This window comes from Pelophylax lessonae, assembly GCF_965119305.1.
Source record: "Pelophylax lessonae genome assembly, chromosome: 9".
Lineage (NCBI taxonomy): Eukaryota > Metazoa > Chordata > Amphibia > Anura > Ranidae > Pelophylax > Pelophylax lessonae.
In genome coordinates, this window is record NC_138776.1 from 135,957,229 (window position 1) to 135,979,532 (window position 22,304).

Genomic DNA, 22,304 nt, shown 5'->3' on the forward strand with positions numbered 1-22,304 from the left:
CATAATGCTGATGTGGCCTGAGATTAAACTGAGTTTGACACCCCTTTATATATTATGAATAAATTATGTTTTTTAATAAATTGATATTGTAATAATTATTGTGAATATCTTTAACATATATATTTTCTGACTCTGCTTTAGTGACTATCCATGTTGCACATTGAGATCTAACGTCCTGATGAAGTGGGCTTTCCCACGAAATGCGTCAACCTATATGAGTGATCTCTTAGGACTCTACAGTTTAAGTTCTCTTGTTACACAAATAAGCAATAGTACTGCCATCTGTTTATATACAGTGGGGAAAATAATTATTTGATCCCCTGCAGATTTTGTAACTTTTCCCACTTACAAAGAAATGAAAGGTCTATCATTTCTATCATAGGTGTATTTTAAATGAGAAGAGGGAAGACAGCGCAGCGCCTTCTAAGTGCAGCAAGACATTTATTGAAGTATGTGCAGCAGTATTACACTCACATTTAGTCTGTGAATAAGATGCAGTTAGGAGCATCACTGGAGCGGGTCCTGGTGGTGGAGGCAGTGGATCCCGGTGAGAGCGGCAGGGGGGGTTCCTCCGTGTGTATCACCGCCAGGAGTGATGTAAGGATCCCAGGACCCACGAGTGCCAGCGTTCCACCAGCTGACGGGGAGCCCGCAGACACCAATGAGGCCGTCCCTGTACACACGGAGGAACCCCCCCTGCCGTTCTCACCGGGATCCATTGCCTCCACCACCAGGACCCGCTCCAGTGATGCTCCTGATGATCAACATTACTTGACTGACTGCATCTTATTCACAGACTAAATGTGAGTGTAATACTGCTGCACATACTTCAATAAATGTCTTGCTGCACTTAGAAGGCGTTGCGCTGTCTTCCCTCTTGTCTCCCCCCAGAGATCTCTTCTGTCTCTTACGCCGGCAGCCGCTACAGTGGACAGCTACCCCCTGAACTGTTTGGGGGTCCCCCTACCCCTGGTGTTTCCCTTCCCCCGGGTCCCCAGGACCAGACTTTTTTGAGACCTCTTCTTGTGCCAATTCACCACTAAACCATATTTTAAATGATAGAGACAAGATAGCAACCAAAAATGCAGAAAAAAAACCACATGATTCAAATGTTATAATTTGGGTTGCAGTTCAGTGAGTAAAATAAGTATTTGATCCCCAAGCAAAACAGGACTTAGTAGTTGGTGGGGAAACCCTTGTTGGCAAACACAGAGGTAAGACGTACTTGCTGCCTAATATATCCCATTGACATTCAGGTGCCATGGTATAATCAATGTTCTTCACTTTACCTGTCGGTGGTCATAATGTTATGGCTGATCGGTGTGTATATATATATATATATATACACAGAGGGCTCTTCTTCATTGACAAAACACAACCAATGACCTTTATCATCACGATCTAATACACACAGAAATTACAAAATTGATGATATTTATTGACAATAAAGGCCACGGGGAATGCAGGATACTACAGGTGGAGATGACAGGGTGAACCTCCACCCACATACAAAGTTGTCCGGCAGGTGCGGGGTTAATCCCCCTGCGCGCGCCGCTCTGATCCATCACAATCCCTAGGCGGGGCGGTGATAAAGCTGCGCATGCGCAGTGCCGGCAGGAGCTGTCTTTGCTGCTATACCGTGTTCTGCGGACGTCACTTCAATTCTGCAAGATGGCCGATCACTGGCGTCGAGTGTGTGATACGTACCAGAGGGCAATTACTGCCTCCGAGGTGGAGTCCAAAGATGATCCGGAGACTGAGCCTTACCGATCCAAGTACCGGGCCCGGGAGCTCCTGCGGGAGGTGCGAGCCCTGCTGGGGACGGAGGAGGAGAGCGGGGAGCAGCAGGAGGAAGGAGCACAGGACGAGGATACGCAGAGCATCCTGGCTGCACGCCGGGCCGTCATTGAATTCCGCCTGGGAGTGAATCACACCGAGACCGAGGAAATGTCTGCGGGGGAGGAGCACCTGGTGAAAGCGACCCGCCTCCTGGAGAGATACCGCCTGTCACATGACTGTGTCTCCACCTACGTCCAGGCTCAGGTGTGTGCACTGTGTCCCCGCCCACATCCAGGCTCAGGTGTGTGCGCTATGTCCCCGCCCACATCCAGGCTCAGGTGTGCGCGCTGTGTCCTCGCCCACATCCAGGCTCAGGTGTGTGTGCACTGTGTCCCCGCCCACATCTAGGCTCAGGTGTGCGCGCTGTGTCCCCGCCCGCATCCAGGCTCAGGTGTGTGCGCTGTGTCCCCGCCCGCATCCAGGCTCAGGTGTGTGCGCTGTGTCCCCGCCCGCATCCAGGCTCAGGTGTGTGCGCTGTGTCCCCGCCCGCATCCAGGCTCAGGTGTGCGCGCTGTGTCCCCGCCCGCATCCAGGCTCAGGTGTGCGCGCTGTGTCCCCGCCCGCATCCAGGCTCAGGTGTGCGCGCTGTGTCCCCGCCCACATCCAGGCTCAGGTGTGCGCGCTGTGTCCCCGCCCACATCCAGGCTCAGGTGTGCACGCTGTGTCCCCGCCCACATCCAGGCTCAGGTGTGCACGCTCTGTCCCCGCCCACATCCAGGCTCTAGGTGTGCGCATGCTGTGTCCTCGCCCGCATCCAGGCTCAGGTGTGCGCGCCGTGTCCCCGCCCGCATCCAGGCTCAGGTGTGCGCGCCGTGTCCCCGCCCGCATCCAGGCTCAGGTGTGCGCGCCGTGTCCCCGCCCGCATCCAGGCTCAGGTGTGCGCGCCGTGTCCCCGCCCGCATCCAGGCTCAGGTGTGCGCGCGCTGTGTCCCCGCCCGCATCCAGGCTCAGGTGTGCGCGCGCTGTGTCCCCGCCCGCATCCAGGCTCAGGTGTGCGCGCGCTGTGTCCCCGCCCACATCCAGGCTCAGATGTGTTTTTTGTTTGGGTACAGCGTCACAGTTAAAGTAGCACAGTGCTGAATAGCAAAAAAAAAAAAAATGGGCTGGTCATTAAGGGGGTAAAATATTCCGAAGGCGAAGTGGTAAACAATGTGCAAATTCTTCAGTGTCCATGGGCTTGGAAGAGGTGTACTTTGAATTAGACTGTTGAGCAATGTTTTCTTTTACTTGATTCAGCAGCTCTTTGTTGCATTCTATTCTATGCAGTAATGAAGACGAATCTATTGGATCATTTGTAGCCTTGTGTAATTCTATGGAAAGTGCTATTATTTTACAATATATTTTCTGTTTTCTAGAATAATCTTGGAATTCTCTGGGCTGAGAGAGGAGAGATCATCATTGGACAGAAATACCTGGAATCTGCTGAGTCTTTGTACTGTCAGTATATGAAAAAAGTAAGTCTCTCTCTTCTAAATTGTTTGTCTTTCTAGTGTTGTTACAGGATAAATTTACCTTTTGGGGGAAGTATTATTAAATGCACATATTGTTGCAGGAAAAAAAAAATGTGCACTTATGTTTTATAGAAGGAGCTTGCAAAGCTTTGCATGTGCAGTGGGTCAGGGGTGCAATGTCAGGCTCATGCAGACAAACTGACCGTCCATACAGAGGTATGGGCTGAAAGCCGCAGAGTTTGTGAATGAACTATGAGGGTGCTTCTCAACAGCTTCACAGTTCACTGAAAACTACAAGCGGTCTGCTGCTGTAGAAGATGGGACTTGTAGTTCTTCCATTCACAGATCGCTGCAAATGAATTTACTTGCCAGTGTGTGTGTGTGGGTGGGTGGGCTGTTGTTGACTGCTGGAGCATGTTAACACCTAGAGTTACACCGAATGGAAATTTTGATGCTGAAACTGAAAATGCAGGATGCACTTGACCGAAAATGACAGTTTAAAAAAAAAAAAATTTTATATAGAATTGCATTATGTTCAACTTTTTTAAATTATTATCATGAATTTTACTTAATATGAATTTGTCGGCACCTTTTTAGCACAAGAAAATCGCAAGAAAAAAATTATTTGTATGCAACTAACAGTGGTTAGTTGCGCATTTGTTGTGTTAAACTCCTGCTTGACGCATTTTTGCTCAGTTAAAAAACTGTACCTCCCTGTTGATAACGCATCAATAGCACACCTGTGTTAGTTTTTGATCCGGTTTTTGAGTTATATGACCTGTGAAAAATACACCATGAGGCTCTGCTCACAATATGGCATTCCGGATTACGGGAGTAATCGCCACAATTCTGATTTGCCGCAAATCGCGGGATGCCCTTGCGTTCGCTGTTATTTTTAATGGACCTCAAATCGTGGCACGATGTTGCTGTGATTGTCGCCTGACAATTCGTGCAAACACAATCGTGGGATGCCTGTGCCTCCTGCGATTCTGTTTGCACAAATTTAACGCCATTCATTGGGCAACAATCGCAGCAAGATTTGTGTGCCATTGAAAATATTTGGGATCGCAAGTGCATCCTGCGATTTACGTTGATTGTATTTTTGCCACGATCCGGAACGCCATAGTGTAAACTGAGCCTAAGCATAGTAAGATCGCGTAAAGTCGCGTGCACTTTCGGTGCCATTATTGACACCTTTTTTCTCTTATCAGCAAAATGCAGATAACGCCATTTTCAGGCCAATATGATTCTGCCCCCAACATTTCGGTGAATCTCTAGTTACACCCTAAATATAGGTGTAATGGGTAACATGATCCAAAAGGTGAAATTAGCCTTTAAGTTAACCCAAAATGTATGTACTTCTGTAACTATTCTTTGAGTTTTCTTGGTGGGGGGGGGGGGGGTTGTCAAATTTGTCCACATAAAGCATTTTCTAGCACCTGGTAAGTAAATTTTCTTATAATATTCTTTGTCCTGCTTATACTTGGTTTAAATGTTGTTTTTTTTTTTTTGTTTTTTTTTCTAAACTGCCCATTAATTGTTTTAATCATACTTTTTTTTTTTTCTTATTTTCTATGTAGAAAGACACATAGCATGAAAATGTTTGTTCATCTTTTGTTCCAACATTTTATATTTCAGATTGGCAAGCCCCCAATTGATCCTGATGAACACTTTAAACCTGAGGAGCAGAAGCTCACTGAGCAGGAAAGATCAAAGAGGTTAGTTTTTAAAGAGTTAACATTCTATGTAGTCACCTATTCCCGCTTGCCTTCATCACAGTGTAAACAAATTAGACGTCAGATACATTTTTTTTTCTTCTAATAATAATTTTTTTTTTTATTATTATTATTATTTGAACACATTTAAGCATACATGTTCCATAAACACTCACAAAAAGATGTACAAAAACTATTTTAATGCACAAAAACAAATGGTCAACTTGTAGCTTCCAACTCCATTGAGCTACCTATGTACAGAGGTCAGCTCACTGAAGAGAACCTACAACCCCACCTAGTGGCTGTACACAGAAATGATAGTACCAAATTTAGGGATGCACCGAATATTCGGCGGCCGAACATTATTCGGCCGAAAATAGAGAAAATAGCACTTTCGGCATTCGGCCGAATAAGTCAAAAGGCCGAATAATTTTGAGCCGAACAATGTCAGCTTCCGCCCTGACCGCTCACCTTCCTCATTGCGGCTCGCGGCTCCCTTCTCACACGCCGCCTGTGTCCTGTCCAGCCGCGAGTAGGGGGTGTGACGTCACGCGCGCGTCCCGCCCCCTGCTCCTGACTGCGGCTCCTTCACACTAGGTCCACGCCCCGCCCCCCTGTTCGCGGCTTTTGGCTCTGGCTGCAGTTCAGGTACAAGCATTAGTGTACAGACTGCCATATGTTGTTGCCACTTGCCATGCTCATTACATTAGAGTGCCCTATAAAGTGCCCCTTAAAAAAAAAAAAAGAAAAAAAATGTGCCCAACAGAGTGCTCCCTTGACATAAAATTTGGCCATCAGCGTGCCCCTTATTTTATGCTAAGGGACATGCTGATGAGCATATTTTATGTTAAGGGGCACTCTGATGGGCATATTTTATTTTAAGGGGCACGCTAATGGGCATATTTTATGTTAAGAGCAACGCTGATTTAAATGTTTTGTTTTGCCCATCAGCGTGCCCCCTAACATAAAATGTGCCCATCAGCGTGCCCCCTAAAAATTGGCAAAATAAATGGAAAAAATGCGAAACACCGCGTTCGGTATTCGGCCTTCGGCCAAGCATTTCATTATTATTTGGCTTCGGCCAAGAATTTCATTTCGGTGCATCCCTAGTACCAATAGAGTACCACTATATTACATTCCAAAGTCACAGATACAAGAATATTTTAGCTGCCATTTGTTTTTTTTTCTTTTGCAGTGCCCAGTCCTTGTCCAGCCTGCTACATGTTTCAGGCTTGGTCATTGGGTAATCAGTAGTTAACCCTTTCTATTTTTCTTATCCAACCACATAAGCAAATTCCAATACGACAATATACACATCAGCCATAACTTCATGACCACCAAAACAGTCCTGACCTGTTGAGGCATGGACTCCACTAGACCTCTGAAGGTATGCTGTGGTATCTGGCACCAAGCCATTAGTAGCAGGCCCTGTAAGATGTGAGGTAGGGCCTGCATTGGCTGGACTTGTTTTTCCAGCACATCCCATAGATGCTTGATTGGATTGAGATCTGGAGAATTTAGAGGCCAAGGCAACACCTCTAATTTGTGTTCCTCAAACCATTTCTGCAGTGTGGCAGGGCACTTTATCCTGCTAAATGAGGCCACTGCCATCAGGGAATACTGTGTCCATAAAGGGTTGTACTTGGTCAGCTACAATAGACAAAATAATATCCACATGAATGGCAGGACCAGTTTTTTAGCAGAACATTGCCCAAAATATCACATTGCCTTCTTCCAATACTGCATCCTGGTGCCATCTTGGTAAGCGGCACACATGCACTGGCCATCCAAATGATGTAAAAGAAAATGTGATTAATCAGACTAGGCCAACTTCTTTCATTTCTCTGAGGTCCAGTTCTGAGGCTCATGTGCACACTGTAGGCCCTATTTGGGTGTGGAGATTGGTCAGCATGGGCACCCTGATTGGCCTGCTGTTATACAGCCCCATACTTAACAAACTGCGATGCCCATTTTTTTTTTTTTTTTTTCTCACTTGCTGCCAGTGTTGATTTTTGCAGCAAATTTCAATTTAGTTTTAGTTCTAGTATTTTGACTAAAATACCATTTTACTTTTAATTGTATTTTAGTCCTCTGAATTGTTTTTGTCATATTTTAGTCGACTAAAATCTCATACATTTTAGTCAACTACAAATAAAATGGGTTTAGGTAAATTGTAATGCATTATTTAAACATTTCTCTAGGATTTCCAAATCTAATTTGGTATTATTTCTGGCATTAAGGTTTAAACATGCACTACAGACACAGATTTAGCCGTTGTGATATAACCTCTTTATGAATAAAACCAAGTTTCATAAACAAAAATATTGCTTTTTGCAAACAGAAGTGTAACTTTAAAATACAAAAAACTGTTAACTCTATTAGCTGTAATGTCATTGCACATGAATATATTACCAGCATTAAATATTAAGAAAAAAATATCAGAAAAGCTTTTTTCTTAATTTTTTCTCTTTCAGCAGTTTAGTAGATGCCCCCTACTTATTCTTATGTGGTAGTGCAATACATATTTAAACTTTATTGTGCTAGTATTAGACTCTGGATGGAATTGGGTTACTGATTTAGAAATGGCCAGCAGAGTAGTGTTTACTTTTGATGTCAATTTAGTTTTAGTCATAGTCTTTTGACTAAAATGTCATTTTATTTTTAGTCGTATTTTAGTCATCTGAATTTGGTTTTTGTCATATTTTCATAGACTAAAATAGTGTTAATTTAGTCTAGGAAAATATTTTAGTAGAGAAAATTAACACCGTTTGCTGCCTAGTAATATAACCCACCCACTTTCAGTTGTCACGTAAGAGGATAACAAAGGCCAAGACACACTTTGGTGCCTGAAATGATGGACCTGTTCCTGGGTATATTTGACTGGCTGATTCAAAAAATGGCACCATTTTTTCCCTGTCAGCTCTAGTTATTGAGATACAGCATAAATGCCATAAAACCACTCTTCACGCTGGTTGCCCATCAAAAATCAAGATATAAATATAGCAAAATACATCAGAATGATTCAGGCAGCAGCGGTTGTGAAGTAGTTATAACCGCTACAGTGCTCGATCTTCAAAAATGAAAGCCTAGGAGTGCCAGTGCCCACACCTCCTATAGGATTAGAACTATAATACAGTTAATAACTTGTATTGTAGAATCCAATGTTTCTGCTGTAAAATTACATTTGGAAGTCCAGGAACAAGTAAAAGAAGCTGCAGCGTCTATCTGATCTTTTACACAGAGCTTAGGGCATTTTACCTCCCAAAATATGGCTGTGGTTGGGCATTGTAATTGGCTGCTTAGTTACCCAGCATTGCATTGGGAGTAGAAGGGGAGAGAGTTGCATGATCCTCCTATTCAGAATGAGAGAGTCGCATGATCCTCCAATTCAGAGTGAGAGAGTCACATGATCCTCCAATTCAGAATGAGAGAGTCACATGATCCTCCTATTCAGAGTGAGAGAGTCGCATGATCCTCCTATTCAGAGTGAGAGAGTCGCATGATCCTCCTATTCAGAGTGAGAGAGTCGCATGATCCTCCTATTCAGAGTGAGAGAGTCGCATGATCCTCCAATTCAGAATGAGAGTGTCGCATGATCCTCCTATTCAGAATGAGAGAGTCGCATGATCCTCCTATTCAGAGTGAGAGAGTCGCATGATCCTCCTATTCAGAGTGAGAGAGTCGCATGATCCTCCTATTCAGAGTGAGAGAGTCGCATGATCCTCCTATTCAGAGTGAGAGAGTCGCATGATCCTCCTATTCAGAGTGAGAGAGTCGCATGATCCTCCTATTCAGAGTGAGAGAGTCGCATGATCCTCCTATTCAGAGTGAGAGAGTCGCATGATCCTCCTATTCAGAGTGAGAGAGTCGCATGATCCTCCTATTCAGAGTGAGAGAGTCGCATGATCCTCCTATTCAGAATGAGAGAGTCGCATGATCCTCCTATTCAGAATGAGAGAGTCACATGATCCTCCTATTCAGAATTAACGGTTATTTCTGTTCACTACAGGCAGCAGACTGAGATGCTGGGAGAGTGGAGGAGAAGATAATATGTGCATGTTTGGGGGCATTTAGGCGTATCTGTTGCTTTGACTTGCATTAACAAGGTCAAGTTTCACTTTAGCTGTGTCGTCCAATAACCTTTGGTGGATGTTTTTTCAGATTTGAGCGTGTATACACCCATACAATGTACTATCTAGCGCAAGTCTACAAACATTTGAAGCAGGATGAGAAGTCCGCTCAGTACTGTCATACAACCCTTCAGAGGCAGCTGGAATATGATGGCTACAACCCAGTGGAGTGGGCAATTAATGCAGCCACATTATCCCAGTACTATCTGGGAAAGGTAAGGTATTTTTTTGAGAAGTATTATTTATTTTAACTTTTTTTGCAAGTGGTTGCAATGTAGTGGTGTGGCATTTACAGGGTTAAAACAGACAAAAGGGAGGCAACATTTCACCTACTCACTGTCGAACATCTCTGAAAAATGATCCAAAGAGTTAGAAAAAGTTCTACATTAAAATTCAACAAAATAGTCAAAGTTTCTGCTGCCCACCTTTCATTCATTGATCGACTTTCCTGTATTGTGAAAGTAAGGGGAGGCTGTAAGATGTAAACAGTAATACTGTTGACATCCATTATTGGCCCTCACAAAGCACAGAGCTACTCTGATTGGCGCGGTCTACGAAATACCACGGCCTCCACTTTACCATTTTAAAATGTGTAGCAAGTGGTTAATGGGTCCAGTGTTTACTGTGCTCAGGGTTCTTTTACTGGGCTGGTTGCTAAAGGAAGAACTGTTTGCCAGCGAGCAGAGGTTCACGTAGGTAAAAGTGCTTTTCCCGTCCTAGCTAATTCTTTGAGGTCCAGTATTTTATAAAATTCAGCTGTAAAGCACTGTATTAGCTGTAAAAGAGAGGGCACTGGTTAATTGACTCCTCTCATCTGTCTACTAAAAGAGGATATATAATAGAGCAGGGAATCTCCAAACTTTCTAAACAATAGAACAACTTTCTAATACTGTTCTTCAAACTTTATGGGGGCTGGACTGTGGCCAGTGGGAGTAGAAAATGCCCCGGCATCAGTTGGAGTAAACCATGCCCCATCATTGGTTTTAGTGCTCCCTTTTTGGTATCAGTGGGAATAATAGTGCCACATTGTTTTCAGAGGGAGGAAAAGCACCCCATCATAGGTGAATGTAGGAGGAATAGTATCTCATGATTGGTGTCAGTGGGAGGAATGGTGCCCCATCATTGGTATCAGTTGTTTATGAAATAGTGCCCCAAGGGCCAGATAGAGGCAAGGAAAGAGAAACCATCTAACCCCAGGGCTGCATTTTGACGACCACTGTATTGGAGAGACAGATCTAGGGAGATGCATATCCTTTTTTTTTTTTTTCCCCTTATATGTGCTCTTGCTAGTTGCCTTCTAGTAGACGTTCTATATTAGCTGTCCCAACCTCTTTAAATACTGTAACCCATCTGACACAATTGTACCATTTCTGAACCAATATTCTATTCTAAACACAGCAATGTTACATGGAATCCAGGCACTGTCTTGCTGCGGCCAATGTCATCTTCAGCAAAGCCGGACAGACTCCTTCCCCTGAAGCTGCTCGAGAAGGTATGTTCTTAGTTTGGTAATGTACTCTTGTATAAACTGTGTATAACATCACCATTCAGCAACCATCTGGGAAGAGTTTAATGTTTGCATTGATGTTTCAGGTCACCCATCCGCTTCTTATTCTTCCAACCTGCCCCCCCTCTCCACTAGGGGAAGATGGCACATGTACCGGATTGTATGATGGATCCAGATTCAAACCTCTTTAGCGTGATTAATGTAACCGTATTCCCTGATTGCTTGCCGGAAACTAGATTTGAAGTGCTGACTGTTGAATTCTAATTTAACTGGTGTACCCTTTGTCTTATTATTCTTAAAGTGATATTAAACCATATTTATTTTTTTTAAATTAAAATAACAAACATGTTATATTTACCTCCTATGTGCAATGGCTTTGCTCAGAGCAGCCCCAATCCCCCTCTTTTTAGGGTCCCCTGCTGAGTGCCCCCATAGCAAGCTGCTTGCTATGGGGGCACTCATGCATGCTCGCTCTCGAGCCCTGCTCTGTGTGTCCATAAGACACACAGAATACGGCCTAGCCCCGTCCCCCCCTCTCTGGCTGTGACTGACAGCAGCTGTGTCTGAGCCAAGAGGAGGGAGAGCCAAGGGAGCAGCTGTTCTCATGCACATCACTAGATTGGGCTCAGGTAAGTATTTGGGGGGGCGAGCGCGCACACGGTTTTTTACCTTCATGAAGGTAAAAAACACCTTTTGCCTTTACAACCACTTTAATATATCTAGCTAAGGTTGAAAGCCATACTAACTTTCACAATATGTTGTTTCATTTTATTTCTATACAGATGAAGCTGAACAGGAGCGCCTTGATCAACTAAGACAAAAAAGAGCTGAAATAGCCAGATGCTGGGTGAAATATTGTATCAATTTATTGCATGATGCACGTAAGAAACTTGAGGTAACTGATTTATTTTTTGTATTCACAAATCATTTACTAAATACATTTTACACTAATGTATTTCATTTCCAAATGCTTGGGAGCTGTTCACACCAGTTGTGGTGCGGTAAACATGCGTTTTAATGCGAGTTTCCCACATCGCATGGGAATGCTTTGCAGTCTGCAAATGTATGCAGGTGTTATTAACTGCTTCAGTATAAGGCACTTTCTCCCCCTTCCTGCCCAGGCCAATTTTCAGCTCACTCCCAGTTTGTATCACATTTGCACGGTCATGCAACACTGTACCCATATGACGTTTTTATCATTTTTTGAGAGGAGTAGAGCTTTGGTGGCATTCAATCAACACTGGGTTTTTATTTTTTGCTAAAATTGTGGGGGGAACTTCTTCACTGATGTGCGCTGATGAGACTGCACTGTTCACAGGACGTGCTGGATGCGCACCCCCAGGGGGCATGGTTCTGGGAGGACGTCCATTGATGCCCTCCGAGAATTGGGCGAATGCTGTAGCTGTCTTTTGGCTATAGCGTGGTTGGGAAGTAATTAATTGTTAATGGCACCACAATACGTCTAGCAAACATGCGCCCATTTGCAGCTGCCAAAATGCAGTACCCTGTGGTTTGGTGTGGAGCGATTTTTTAAAAGATGTACCTGCCCTACTTTTTGTGCCTATTTGGCAGCCCATTGAAATAACTGGGGCTGTCAAAAATGCACGTTGTGGTGTGAACCAGCCCTAAGGCTCCGTTCACATGTCGGGGTATGGATCGCGGGCAGAACCGTCGCGTTTCCGCCCGCGATCCGGAGATTATTGCAAATCGCGGGACGCCTGTGCGTTGCCCGTTGATTTGCAATAGCCCCCCAAACGCTGAGCGATGTTGCCGCGATTTCCGCCTGCCGAATCGCGGTAACATCGCCACTAAAAAAAATCGCGGGTCGCATTCCGCCCAAAAAAGTACAAGAGCTTCTTTGGAGCGTATTGCGTCCCGCGATTTTTTTTGCGCGATGCTACCGCGATTCGGCAGGCGGAAATCGCGGCAACATCGCTCAGCGTTTGGGGGGCTATTGCAAATCAACGGGCAACGCACAGGCGTCCCGCGATTTGCAATAATCTCCGGATCGCGGGCGGAACCGCGGCGGTTCTGCCCGCGATCCATACGCTGACATGTGAACGGAGCCTAAAGGCTGCCTAGAAAAACATTTTTTATATGAAGGCTTCTTTTTTATTCCTCTAAAGAAATTAATTTATTCCTTTTGGGATGCAGGAGTCATGAAGTAGAATAAAATGAGGACATAAATCAGGTCTCTGAGAAAGTTAAAATTAAATGATATAGGTAATATGTTTTATATGTACAAAAGGCAAATAGCTGCAGTAGTTTGGACACAGCGCCTTGCTAAAAACAGACAAGCATCTAGATTTGAGTGGAGGATAATATGTTAAATCTGCTTCTTTTTATGTCTTTGGGAGTCATTTGGATGATCTGATTCCAACACTGATTGTTGGCTGTTCCTGTTAATGACAAATGGTTTTCCATTGCCCTGGAAGGCTAACGTAACAAGAAGAGTGAGGAGAGAGTATTGTGGGGCATGCTCATTAGTGGTACAGCTATAGGTACAAGGTTCCCAAAACTCTCTTAAAAAAACAAACAAAAAAAAAAGCACTGCTCAAAAAAATTAATGGAACACTTTTTAATCAGAGTATAGCATCAAGTTAACTCCTGGGATATTTATCTGGTCAGTTAAGTAGCAGAGGGGGTTGTTAATCAGTTTCAGCTGCTTTGGTGTTAATGAAATTAACAGGTGCACTAGAAGGGCATCAATGAGACAACCTCCAAAACAGGAACGGTTTTACAGTTGAGATCACTGACATTTTTTCCCCCTACGCCTCTTTTCTGACTGTTTTTTCACTAGTTTTGCATTTGGCTGGGGTCAGTGTCACTACTGGTAGCATGAGGCGACACCTGGACCCTATAGAGGTTGCACAGGCAGTCCAACCCCTCCAGGATGGCACATCAATACTTGCCATTGCCAGAAGGTTTGCTGTGTCTCCCAGCACAGTCTCAAGAGCATGGAGGAGACAGACCGTTACTCTAGAAGAGCTGGACAAGGTCGTAGAAGGTCCTTAACCCATCAGCAGGACCGGTATCTGCTCCTTTGTGCAAGGAGGAACAGGATGAGCACTGCCAGGGCCCTACAAAATAATCTCCAGCAGGCCACTGGTTTGAATGTCTCTGACCAAATAATCAAAAACAGACTTCATGAGGGTGGCCTGAGGGCCCGACATCCACTAGTGGGCCCTGTGCTCACTGCCTGGCACCGTGCAGCACGATTGGCATTTGCCATTGAACACCAGAATAGGCAAGTCTGCCACTGGCACCCTGTGCTTTTTTTACAGATGAGAGCAGGTTCACCCTGAGCACAAGTGACCAACGTGAAAGGGTCTGGAGAAGCCATGGAGAACCTTATGCTGCCTGTAACATCATTCAGCATGATCGGTTTGTTGGTGGGTCAAGTAATGGTCTGGGGAAGATCCATGGAGGGACACACATACCTCTACAGGCTAGACAGTGGCACCCTGACTGCCATTAAGTATCGGGATGAAATCCTTTGACTCATTGTCAGACCCTACGCTGGTGCAGTGGGTCCTGGGTTCCCCCTGGTGCACGACGATGCCTGGCCTCATGTGGCGAGCGTATGCAGCCAGTTCCTGGAGGATGAAGGGATTGATATCATTGAATGGCCCCCACGCTCGCTTGACCTAAATCCAATAGAACACCTCTGGGACATAATGTTTTGGTCCATCCGATGCCGCCAGGTTGCACCTCAGTCTGTTCTGAAGCTCAGTGATGCCCTGGTCCAGATCTGGGAGGTAATACCCCAGGACACCATCCTTTGTCTCATTAGGAGAATGCACTGATGTTGTCAGGCATGCATACAAGCACGTGGGGGGCCATACAAACTACTGAGTACCATTTTGAGTTGCTGCAATTAAATTTCTCAAGTCGTCTTCCAGGACAGCCCATGAGACCTATGGCTCCTCCTACCAAGACAGGAAACACGTTAACCCCACCAAATAAAAGGCGGTCCTCTAAGCCTCCCCCTTCAGTATTAGTATTTTTCTGGACAGGGGGTTAACATGTTCCTGGAACCTGGTTCTTTGGGTCTCATGGTCTGTCCTATGGAGACTTGGTAGAGAATCCTATGCAGCCTTCTTCTGCCCAGTGCAATAATTCATACCTGCAGTGTTTGTGATGGCTGCTTATCTCCTGTCCTCAGTGCCCGGGGAGGGCCAAGACCACTGGTGATGTCAAGGGAGCAGGATGGATGGCCTCTGTCAGGCTTACATGGGTGGGCACATCCCTGAATGGCAGCGTCCTTGCCGGCAGTGTGACTGGCCGAGGAGGGGGGAGGAGAGTGGATTTGCCGATTCCCTGCGTGTATGACAGAAGGGGCGGAGCGCCTGCATTCCAAGCTGGCTCAGAGGAAGTGGCATAATGTCACTTCCAGTCGCGATGACGTCATCAGCGGGCGCCGGTGACACTGGTTCCAGTCTCCTTAAAGGCGCGAACAGGGGATTGCTGTGCGGTTGGTGTAGATTGTGACACCCAGCAGAGGCTGTGGAACACAAAGAAGAGCAGGATGGACTCCTTTGCAGCTACTGCTCAGGCAGCGGAGGAAGGTTCTGGCACTATCACCTCTCAGGTATGCATGGGGACTCTTCCCTCTTGCATATCCTGTGGGGCTTGTTCTCCATCATAAGCTTTGTGGGGCTTGGTGGAGGGGCACGTTTCCTCTCTCCTGCACTGGGGTGTGTTTGGAGAACTGGGTGGCCTGATTCTCAAACTGGGTCTTTTTTTGTGTTTTTTGATTGCAGGCCAAGGCTCAGGATAAGGTCCAGGCGCAACCACCCAAGAGGAAATGTGCAGTTTGCTGGGCAAAGCTAAGCTCATGGAGTAAAGTGGTTGCCGCATGTGCATAGACAGCTTAATGAAAGATGACCCAGCTGTATCCTTTCAAAAGATGCTCACTTCGGTTAGAGATGAGCTTTCCTTTACCTTTTAGTTCTTTCAAGACCCTGATTGACAAGATGCAGACTCCCACTCAGTCAGGCCTGAGATAGGACTGCCGTTTTGGCTGGAGGATGCGGAAAGTGAGGATCCAGAAGAGGAGACTAGGTCTCCCTATTCCTCAAAGAAGAATCGGGATCGGGGGAAAAGCCAAAGGACAGGGAATCAGTCAGGGGCTCTAGGTACAAGGTCTCACTAGAAGATGTTGGTGATTTGGTAAAAGCTATCTATGTCAAGCTTGAAATTGAGGAGAAGGTGCAATTGTCAAAACACGATCTTATGTATGAAAGAAAGCATAAGAAGAAGGCCAAGGTTTTTCCTGTACACAGCTCCTTCTAGATACATTTAAATTAGAATGGAAGAATCCTGAGAAGAAACCGTTTTTTTCCAGCAACCTGAAAAGGAGGATAAGAGGGGGGATATCCTTTTGCGCAGGGTCTGGGAGGCATCCGTTTTCGGTCTTAAACCCATCTTCGCATCTACTGGTGTAGCCAGAAACCTTGAGATATGGCTTTTACAGATACAGACTCGCCTGTCTGCCGGGACAGCAAGGGATCAGATCATTAAATCTTTTCCACTTCTTTTCCGGGCGGTAGGTTTTCTGGCCGATTCCTCTGTGGTTAGGATAGCAGCTAGGACCTTGGCTTTGATCAATTCTGCCAGAAGAAGCCTCTGGCTTAAGACATGGTCAGGAGGCACCCCTTTTAAGTTGCGCCTGTGTGGTCTTCCCCTAACAGGCGACCCATCTCTTTGGCCCCGGGTTACAAGAAGCTTTGGAGCGTACATATGAAAGAAAGAAAGAAGTCGTTCCCAGGAAAGAAAGAATCCGACTTCGCGAAAAAAGATTTAGAGGGCAGGGGGGCAGACAGCAGAGTCCGCAGGAGGAGGCGGCCAGACCCAAGAACCATTGGACAGGCCACAAAGGCAGAGGTGGGGGGGGGGGGTAGTCTTGTTTAAACTCCCTCAATAGCCTGCCAAACAACAATGACTCCTGTCACAGAGTGGGAGGAAGATCAAGGGCCTTCCTCCCACAGTGGACAGGGATCACTTTAAGCCATTTTGGATCCAGTGATCAGGGGGCACAGACTGGAATTCAATTCCCAGCTGTCAGAGAGATTGTTAGTCACCAGCCTGCTCAGAGATGGAGTAAAAGCGATGCTTTGGGTCTCCAGATAGGAGACTTGGTAGATCAGAATGTTCTTGTCCCACTTCCGAGGGCAGAGCAGGGCAGGGGTTTTTACTCCTATATCTTTGTGATAAAAAGCCCTCGGGGAAATACCGCCTAATATTGAACCTTCGTTCTCTAGATCACTCGATCAAATACAAACACTTTCACATGGAGTCAATATTTTCCATAAGGAATCTGCTTTACCTGGGGTGCTTTATGGTAACGCTGGACAGAGCATGCTTACTTGCACATTCCTATTCACCCAGCATACCAAAGGTTTTTACGACTAGCCGTAAAATTGGGATCGGTGATTCGTCATTTTCAGTTTAAAGCGCTGCCCTTCGGGTTTTCATCGGCCCCACACATCTTTACAAAGTCCTGGGGGAATGGTTGGCCCCGTTAATACAAAAATGTATTATGATCATCCCCTACCTAGACAACCACCTAGTAGTGGCAGAGTCGTGTCAGAAACTAGAGAGGGATCTCTAATCGGTTCAGGAGTTTCTCCAGTGGTTAGGCTGGATAATTAAGAGGAGTCTTTTCCGAATCCTTCTCAAAGAGTGACATATCTCTGGTATGAGATTTCCTCACTGGATCAAAATGTCCAGGGAAAAGGTTTCAAAAACCACTCAAAAACTAACCAGTGGGTCTCACTCAGATGTCTCAAGAGCCGTGGGCCTTATGACCTCTTGCTTTGGGCGAGATTCCGCCAACTTCCTCTTCAGTTGTTCCTTCTAAGGAACTGGGACGGGTCTACAAGTTCTTTAGACTTAAAAGTACGAATACCCTCCACGGTAAAGAGAACCATGTGATAGTGGTGTAGGTCGCCACTTCACCTGACCAGAGGGCTGGAATGGGTTATTCCAATATCTCAGAGAATAACGACGGATGCAAGCGCTTATCTACACAAGGAGATAGCGCAGGGAAAATGGTCCCCGGTGGAGGCTGGTCCCCGGTGGAAGCAAGCGCATCCTCCAAAAAAAAAAGGGGAGCTTCTGGCAGTGCAGAGAGCCTTAGAGGTTTTTCATGCAGAGGTCTGCAGATTCGATTCGACAACATTGTAACAGTGGCATACCTTAACAAACAGGAGGAAGTCGGACTTTCACAGCCCAAAAGATTCTATCTTGGGCCGAGGTGAATCTAGCCTCCATTTCAGCACTTCACCTGAAAGGGACTCAGAATTGTTTGGCAGTTTACCTTAGCAGCTACCAGGTGTGTCGGGACCATTGGTCCCTCAACCCGGAAATTTTTCCGGAGATTGCCAGCAGATGGGGTTTGTTTGGGTTGCAAAAAGAGGCAGACCTTTTTGCAAAACAGAGATTCTTTTCCCTGAATCCAAGGGACCAGTCTCTGGGGATCTACGTTTTTGCGAATCCCTGGTCATTCAGCCTCTGCTATGCCTTCCCTCCTATCAGACTAACCCTGCAAGTCCTCCGGACGTTTCTTCTGGAAAGAACCAATTTGATCCTGATATCCCCCTTTTGGTCCAAAAGGCCATGTTTTTTACTCCTGCAGGCCCTAGCCTCGAAACCTTCAATGACTCTCCCTATGAGACAGGACCTTTTGTCTCAGGGTCCGGTATCTCATCCTCAGGTGGCATCAATAAACTTAACAGCTTGGTATCTGAAGAGCAGATACTAGGCTCCAAGAGGTTCTCAGACAAGGTTGTCAAGATCCTAGTTAATTCCCGGAAAGCCTGTCACAAGACCTAATATACTTCAAGATTTGTAAGAAATGTAACTCTTGGTTGTCTGAAAACCAAAGATTTTCTCCCGATGTTCTATCTATTCTGGAATTTTTTCAAGAATGTGCGGACAAGGTCTATCCCATAGTACTTTAAAGGTTCAGGCTGCGGCCATTAGTGTTTTCCTCCTGTACTCCCTTTTGGCCTGTTATAGCGAGGGTTTTCAAGGCAGTCGCCAGGTCAAAACCACTGGTGGTCAGAGCATGTCCTACTTGGGACCGGTCTCTAGTCCTTCAAGCTTTAGTGACTGTTCCCTTTGAGCCCCTGAGGGATTTGTCAGTGAAATTGCTTACACTAAAAACAACATTCCTGGTTGCAGTTACGTCAGCTTGCATGGTCAGCGAATTGCAGGCTCTCTGTTAGGAAGCCTTTCCTCACAATTTTTCACAATAGAGTGATGTTAAAAATCGACCCATGGTTTTTGCCAAAGGTAACCACTTCCTTTCATAGATCACAGGACATTGTGCTACCAACCTTTTGTAATTTTCCTAAAAAATGAGAATGAGAGGGATTTTAGTTTTTTTGGATGTCAGAAGGGTTCTTCTCTCATACCTAGAGGTTACCAAAACCTTTAGGAAATCTGAGGCCTTATTTGTACTTTTTTTCAGGGACACACAAGGGTAATAAGGCCTCTAAGGCCACTATAGCCAGGTGGATAAAGCAGACAATTGCTGAAGCCTATAGTTATGAATGATTCTCCGCCATTTGTCAATGTGCATTCAACAAGAGCCTTGTCCGCATCCTGGGCTGAAAGGGCTGGAGTCTCAACAGAACAAATATGTAAGGTGGCCACCTGGTCTAATTTTTCAACCTTTGTTAAATGTTATCGCCTGGCCCTCCTCTCTTCCCAGGAGCAGGCATTTGGTCGAAAAGGTCCTCTAGGCAGTGGTCCCTCCCCAGGCTGGTAAATTCTGGCTCATTGTCTCATCGGCTGTCCTGGAAGATGACTTGAGAAAAGCTGAGTTGGACATACCAGTAACTTTTCTGAGAGTCTTCCAGGACAGCCAGATTCCCACCGGGTGATGTCTTGTATTTATGTGTTATGCAAATGTTTTTCAGGGATTCCTGCGGTTCTCGGGCAATACTGAATGGGCAGGCCTAGAGGACCGCCATTTTAATTAGTGGGGTTAACGCGTTTCCTGTCCTGGTAATGGGAGCCCTAGGTCTCATGGGCTATCCTGAAAGACTCTCTGAAAAGGAGTTACCGGTAGGTCTAACTCAGCTTTTCAGCTAAATGGATTAGCCTGCTGCATCGTTTTTTTTACTTTGATTTTTGGGGTGTCTTTGAATTCAGCCCTTTGTAGGTTGATCATTTTCACTTCCATCAAACAATGTGGCATCCTTTCATGCCTAACACATTACCAAGTCCATATGAGTATAGATATCCAGCTTGATATTTTTCCCCATTGAGATCTGATGTGTTTTCAAAGTGTTTCTTTAATTTTTGAGCAGTGTTAATTGATTACTATTAGATATTTGTTATGATTTGAGTGTCTATGTAGCATTTGAGAAATGTAAAAAAACTCATATTGAAATGCTAGGTAACAACTTTTAGATGAGTTGATATTTTTCCACTGGTATATCTGTTTAAAGCTGGTGTTTTTTACTGTAGATTTCTTTACATTCTAAAATTCATGATACACCTTTTTTTTTTCTTCTTCTAAATAGGACAACATAGGTGAACTTGATGTTGAGCTTCAAGAAGAACTTAAGGCTAAACGTAGAAAAGAAGAAGATGAAAAGGAGAAGGGAAGGAAAAAGGCTGTGCTCTTTGGTTCAAGTGACATATATGACTCAATTTTAGCTGTTGAAGAAAAAGTTGAATGCTCACCTCCTCTAGACTTTAAAGAAGCCAGGGAGGTTTTTCTAGTAGGGCAAAATTATATAAATGAAGCCAAAGAGCACTTTCAGCTGGATGGACATGTTACAGACCACATTGAAGTTATCCAGGACCACAGTGCTCTGTTTAAGGTTCTGGCTTTCTTTGAGGAAGACTATGAACGGCGCTGTAAGATGCATAAACGTAGGATAGATATGATGGAACCGCTATGTAAGGAGCTAAATCCACAGTTCTATCTTCTAGTTTGTAGACAGCTTCAGTTTGAGTTGGCTGACACATATTACGAGATGATGGATTTAAAGGTAGCCATTGGCAATAAGCTAGATGAGATGGACTCTCACACAATCAAAAAAATCAACAGCCTGGCACAATCTGCAATTAAATTTTACGAGATGTTTTTGGATTCCCTAAGAAGCCCAGATAAGAAGTTCCCTGAGAAGCTGCAAGAGGATGTTGTCCGTCCTGCTTTGGTAGCCAAGTTCCACATTGCACGCCTCTATGGAAAGCTAATTTCTGGTGATCCTAAGAAACAACTGGATAACATGCAGACATCTCTAAATTACTATGCATTTGTAGCAGATTACTGTGAAAATAATGAGGAAGCTGTGAAATCGGTGGAAACCGAGTTGGAACTTACCAAGGAAATGGTGGCTCTTCTTCCTGCAAGGATGGAAAAGTTAAGAGCACAGTTGACCTCCTTCACTTAAGACATACCATGGGATGTCCATATTTAAAAATATATTTATTTATTATATAGTGCATCTAAAGTTTAATCCTCTCCTACTCTATTCCAAATTAAAGAAGTTTTAAGCCCCACTTCAGGATAAAATCATCCCCTGCTCACCAGCTTTCAACTAATTGCTGTACTAAAAAAAATTAACAAATTAAAAGCTCTTTTTACTTGCTTATAGCAGCAGTCACATGATCCTCTGGCCTGAATCTTCTCCCCTTCTGCTTTTATTTATGTATGGGCCCCTTTTGTGGGTGCCCATGTCATTGCCTGCATGATGTGGACAGTTCTATTGGATGGCCAGCGACTAAGTTCTCACAGGATCAAGAAGGCTGACAACAGTAGGGGGAAATAGGAAGAGGGGGGCACTGGGTGACAGTCTCAGGGGGCCATTGCAGTGCTGGATTAGCAGTCTGCCTGCCCAGAAACTGCGGAAGCCTGGACTGGCTTCAGTTTGAGCAACCCACTAATCCTGGCAGGATGGGTTAGAGGAGGATGAGAAGGAAGGATGGTGGGAGTACATTTTGTCGAGAGTAGGACTTTCAAACCCCTGTCAGATTTTTATTTTCCTGCATGCCACTGTGCTGCTTCCAGTCCAGATACACAAGAGAAAAATGAGGTGAATTCTCCAAAATGTGTGGGATAAATTACCTCTTAGTTAGTAGTTGTCCCCTGTCCTCCATATGACTAGAAGTTAAAGAAAAACTTTCCAGTGGGAGCAAAGATTTCCCGTAGGACATCAGTCTAAGTAGCTATACATTTGCTGCACGAATGTCAGAAGCATTTGTGCAAGTTGAATGAAATTGTTCCATATTTTTGTTCTTAGAGATCAGTTCTTGTATCGCCAGCTCCATCTATGCCAAGATTAGGTATTGTTTTCTTTATTGAGGTATTTCAGAAATCTATACTGCATTTTGCCCACTAGATGAAGCTAACAATACAGGCTTTAAACTCTTCGAAAAAAATGTGGGACATTTTTGTTCAATTTGCACAAATGCTTCTGACATTCATGCAACAGATGTTTTCGAAACAGTTTTGACAAGTGTCCTCCTAAGATTTCCCCTATATTAGAACAAATAGTGGATCTTCCGAAAGAGGGCACAGACCGCAAGAAAGCCTGAAGTTTTCTTACTGATTCCTACAACATCCAAAAAAAAAAAAAAAAATTTGGGTATAGACACAATTTAAGTGTGTAAAAGTCTGACACGTATTGTATCGTCCTAC

General features: G+C 44.8%; 1 protein-coding gene across 1 annotated transcript; it reads left to right on the top strand.

The window, feature by feature from the left end:
• Window positions 1–1,585: 1,585 nt before the first annotated feature.
• Window positions 1,586–21,087, top strand: KIFBP (kinesin family binding protein). Its single transcript, XM_082269313.1, has 7 exons — window positions 1,586–2,043; window positions 3,195–3,293; window positions 4,929–5,008; window positions 9,167–9,350; window positions 10,534–10,627; window positions 11,425–11,537; window positions 20,179–21,087. The coding sequence occupies exons 1-7, from the start codon at window positions 1,672–1,674 to the stop codon at window positions 21,055–21,057; spliced, it is 1,821 nt and encodes a 606-aa protein (XP_082125439.1). The 5' UTR covers window positions 1,586–1,671; the 3' UTR covers window positions 21,058–21,087.
• The last annotated feature ends 1,217 nt before the right edge of the window (window positions 21,088–22,304 follow it).